Source organism: Palaemon carinicauda, chromosome 38 (genome assembly GCF_036898095.1).
Source record: "Palaemon carinicauda isolate YSFRI2023 chromosome 38, ASM3689809v2, whole genome shotgun sequence".
In the NCBI taxonomy this organism is placed as follows: domain Eukaryota; kingdom Metazoa; phylum Arthropoda; class Malacostraca; order Decapoda; family Palaemonidae; genus Palaemon; species Palaemon carinicauda.
The window spans coordinates 5,331,233-5,336,232 of NC_090762.1; the positions used below are offsets into that span (position 1 = coordinate 5,331,233).

General features: G+C 36.8%; 1 protein-coding gene across 6 annotated transcripts in view; it reads right to left on the reverse strand.

Moving 5' to 3' along the window:
- Positions 1 to 5,000, reverse strand: part of LOC137630398 (N-acetylgalactosaminyltransferase 6-like) — an 83,907-nt gene that overhangs the window by 21,463 nt on the left and 57,444 nt on the right. For all 6 annotated transcript variants that reach the window (XM_068361851.1, XM_068361852.1, XM_068361849.1 and 3 more), the window contains one exon: positions 209 to 421. In XM_068361851.1, the coding sequence (XP_068217952.1) occupies positions 209 to 328 (120 nt within the window). In that variant the 5' untranslated portion in view covers positions 329 to 421. The remainder of the gene's footprint in view (positions 1 to 208; positions 422 to 5,000) is intronic.

Here is a 5,000-nt window from a genome sequence, read left to right on the forward strand (position 1 = left end):
TTTACCTTTACTAAACCTAAAACTAATTTCATAATATCCTACACAAATATCTGAAGGGGACTTTACCTTCACTAAACCTAAAACTAATTTCATAATATCCTACACAAATATCTGAAGGGGACTTTACCTTTACTAAACCTAAAACTAATTTTAATCACGAAAACCAAATCTCCTAAGATATTTGAGAAAGTGAATCCTTCTTCCTTACCTCCAACTTTAGAATGTTAGAGATGCTCTTCGAAGGGGCAATGACGACGATGAACAGAACAACTAATACGGCAATGAAGAACTTATTCCTGTGACGTATCCATAGGCGTCTCAAACGCATGGTTTCGTCGGTGGCTAGAGAGTGAGGAGTCGGTTCCTCAGGGCTATGGGGGTGTCACTACGACTGGCCCAGTGCCTTTCTGCCAGACGTACGCTGAAATGGGAAGATGAAATGATGAGCTTGACATTTTATATGAGTAAGAAATTAATCAACTTGTTATTATTATTATTATTATTATTATTATTATTATTATTAACAAATGCTAAGCTACAACCCTACTTGGAAAAGCAAGATGCTATAAGTCAAGGGCTCCAACTGGGAAAAATTGCACAGGGAGGAAAGAAAATACGGTAATAAACTATATGAGAAGTAATGAACATTCAAAATAAAATATTATAAGAAAAGAAGCATTACAATAAATCTTTCATGTATAAACTATAAATACTTAAAAAAAAGTAATATAGAATAGTGTACCTGAGTGTACACTCGAGCAAGAGAAATTTACCCCAAGACAGTGGAAGACCATGGTACAGAGGCTAAGGCACTACCCAAGACAAAAGAGTGTCTTCTACCCCTTACCAAGAGGAAAGTAGCCACTGAACAATTTAACCCTTTAAGCAAAGAAAAATTATATGGTAATATGTGTTGTCAGGTGTACGAGAACAGGAGAATGTAGAAAGAATAGGACAGACTATTAGGTGTATGTGTAGACAAAGGAGAAGGATTCGTAACCAGGGAGAGGGATTCAATGTACTATTGCCTGGTCAGTCAAAGGCCTCAATGACTCTCTAGCAGTAGTATATCAATGGGTGGCTGGTGCCCTGGCCAACCTACTACCTGGGTGATATTGCAAAGCTAACGCCCCTCTTTTCTTAACAATGACCCACCGTTGTCGAATAATTATCAGGAACTTAATTCAAAGTTTAGGTTTATCTTGGTGAGTTGAAGTTAAAATCTTCAAAATTAGCAACATGGCGTGAATAAGACAAAACAAAGTAGACTACCAAAAGATCGATTGACCTTTTTAAAAATGAAGGAATTACTCGTAATAAAAAATGTACTTTTCTATGATGGCAAATTAATTAATATTCCCAGAACGTTAGCTCTCTCTCTCTCTCTCTCTCTCTCTCTCTCTCTCTCTCTCTCTCTCTCTCTCTCTCTCTCTCTCTCTCTCGAACACATTTTGGCAGTCTAATGAATACGTTCAACACCTGACATAGTTCATGTTCAGCTAAGTAACACTTGCACTTCAAGGCTCTTATATGAAATAAAATACATTTCTTTCTATATACTTCAAAACGTTCCACCATAAAGATACATTTTCAGAGGCCGGTATTCATGGTTCTATCATGGGTTAAGACTTCAACTTACATAGGATCATTAGAAATAAAAATGGCGGACATGGCGGACGGTCCCCTTAATTCATCCGGTTTCTCAGAGATCGCAAGGAGCTAACGATGGGAATTCGTTTTCTCAACACTGATCTAGGCCAGCTCATGGGATCACCAGAGTAAAAGAAATTATATAACAAACTTTTAGAAGATCCAAAGAGGAACTAAGGTATCTGCTTTATGTCCACACCAATCCCAAGGACACTCATATAATATTGCCACCGAGAGGACAGCAAAATTTCAGAGCCCGTGTCTGACCTGCAGTGCTAGACTATCTGTATAAAGAATAAACAACTCTGATCTAAAGCCATAGGAAATAAATAATACTAATTCTCTACTATCGCAAGAGGGTCTGCCCCTTTCTTTTATTCTTCTTCTGTACTTCTCTTTCTCCCTATTTCCTTAATCTTTCCCATCCCGAGTACCTGCCTTTGAGCTATAAACTGGATTGTATCCAGGGGTACTCTTCCTTTCCCCATTTTCCCCACTTCCCTATCCTTATTATTATTATTATTATTATTATTATTATCCTTATTATTATTATTATTATTATCTAAAGCCATGCTATGACGTTGATTGAGGAGAACTGTGCTCTAATAACACTATCATCAGATTACCAACTGTTGGTTAGTGATATTCCATTTAATAAGGCTGCAAAAAGATAAATGCTCAAATTATTAACACCATTTAATCATCATTTTTCATGAAGAGACGCCACGACGACTCGGTATTAGAGCGGGCAGGGTAGACACCTGTGGACAGGGTTGCCAGGTTTTCTAATTGAGAAAAGGCCAACTTCTAATCAGCTGTAGCTTTAAAAGGCCAACCCATTAGTAAAAATGGCCAAAAATATAACATTTAAGGCCAAAATTTCTTTTTATGATATTGCTAATGGACAACCAATGTTTTTAAAAAGGCCCAATTTTGAAGTTTTTGGTATGAAAAAGGCCAACCTGGCAACATTGCCTGTGGCTATCAATCAACTGATGGGATGGATGTCATGCCTGGTTCGTTTGTTAATAGGTAAGCCCGAGATTGACCTGGCGAGTCATAACAACGCACACAAACGTAAGGGGTTATTCCCACTACATTTATTATCTATTATAAAACTTTGAAAGTCATGATAAATAACGATGGACTGCTATTAGATCAATTGACTTATTTACACTATTATTAAAAAGGGCTATGACCAGAATATGACCTTTGTGGATTGAATTTATAAATTTGGGTTATATAGCCCGGTACTTGGGGCTGTGAGGACATTCAACACTCAGGGGCTGTGAGGACATTCAACACTCAGGGGCTGTGAGGACATTCAACACTCAGGGGCTGTGAGGACATTCAACACTCAGGGGCTGTGAGGACATTCAACACTCAGGGGCTGTGAGGACATTCAACACTCAGGGGCTGTGAGGACATTCAACACTCAGGGGCTGTGAGGACATTCAACACTCAAGTGCAATAAACGGGGGGGGGGGGGGCTTGGTAGTTAAACCATGAAGTAAAGGTAAAAGGCTGGACAGTAGTATAGAAAATAGAAAGCGGAAACGGAGGGAAATTATAAGACAAGCAAGAAATGAAATAAAGGGCCACAGGAACGCGGCAATGACCTTCAAATAATGCCTACACTGCACCGCGTACACTTGATATATGCCAAACACAAGCGGGTTACTTTTCGCATAGATCACCAGTTCAGATAATCACATTTGTATCACTGGTTGCACTCTCAATGGAGAAACATTATCAAAGATTTTTATAATTTTTTTTCCAGTTTGATTTTCAGCTTTTGAGGATCATTTGAATTTAATTGATTACTTCTAGATTCTATTTTGAATTAAAAACCTCAATTTTGAATTCTACTTGAGTTTTACTTGTCACTTTTAAATCCAAATGGAGTTTTACCTCATAATCGAAGTCCTATCTGAGCTCTATGCCTCACTTTTGAATTGAGGCTCATTTGAATTCAAATTCTTCTACATTCTATTTTGAATTAAAAACCCCCTTTCTAAATTCTATTTGAGTTTTACTTGTCACTTTTAAATCCAATTAGAGTTTTAACTCATAATTGAAGTCATATCTGAGCTCTAAGCCTTACTTTTGAATTAAATCTATTTCATCACTAAATTCAAATCTCAGATAAGTTTCAACTTCCATTTTGAGTTTCCTCTCTTGAGTTTCATCTCTTTTGTCCTTAATAACCTGTGTTAGCAGAACTCATAGAACACAGGTGTCTAAATGATCATTACAAACCCAGGTGACACCTGTTTGGGAATATATAACACAAGTTAACAAGACAGATGTTTTTGCCATAATAAGCATTCAATTGAATTACTAATCAATTATTTAGTACTGCTATCATTAATACTATCAATTATAATAAGAATTATAATATTACAGTATTATTATTACTATTACTTGCTAAGCAACAACCCTAGTTGGAAAAGCAGGACGCTATAAGCCCAAGGGCTCTAACAGGGGAAATAGCCCAGTGAGGAAAGGAAACAAGGAAAAATTAAATATTTCAAGAACAGCAACAATAATAGGAAAAGCAGGATGCTATAAGGCCAAGGGCTCCAACAGGGGAAATAGCCCAGCGAGAAAAGGAAACAAGGAAAAATTAAATATTTTAAGAACAGCAACCATAATAGGAAAAGCAGGATGCTATAAGCCCAAAGGCTCCAACAGGGAAAATAGCACAGTGAGGAATGGAAAAAAAGAAAAATCAAATAATTTAAGAAAAGCAACAATAATAGGAAAAGCAGGATGCTATAAGGCCAAGGGCTCCAACAGGGGAAATAGCCCAGCGAGGAATGAAAACAAGGAAAAATAAATATTTTAAGAACAGCAACAATAATAGGAAAAGCAGGATACTATAAGCTCAAGGGCTCCGACAGGGAAAATAGCCCAGTGAGGAAAGGAAACAAGAAAAAATTAAATATTTTAAGAACAGCAACAATATTAGGAAAAGCAGGATGCTATAAGCCCAAGGGCTCCAACAGGGGAAATAGCCCAGTGAGGAAAGGAAACAAGGAAAAATGAATATTTTAAGAACAGCATGAATAATAGGAAAACCAGAATGCTATAAGGCCAAGGGATCCAACAGGGAAAATAGCCCAGCGAGGAAAGAAAACAAGAAAAAATTAAATATTTTAAGAACAGCAACAATAATAGTGGAAATCAATTATAATATAATTTCTATATCGAAGCCAGGACTTGGGCTGTATCAAACCGTGAAGTATAATTCCTTTTTCTATAATAATGATAATAAAAAGTCTTCATTAGAAATGAAATTAACTTATTCAGGGCTGAGCAACCAATAATACGAATAAAGCTCTGATATT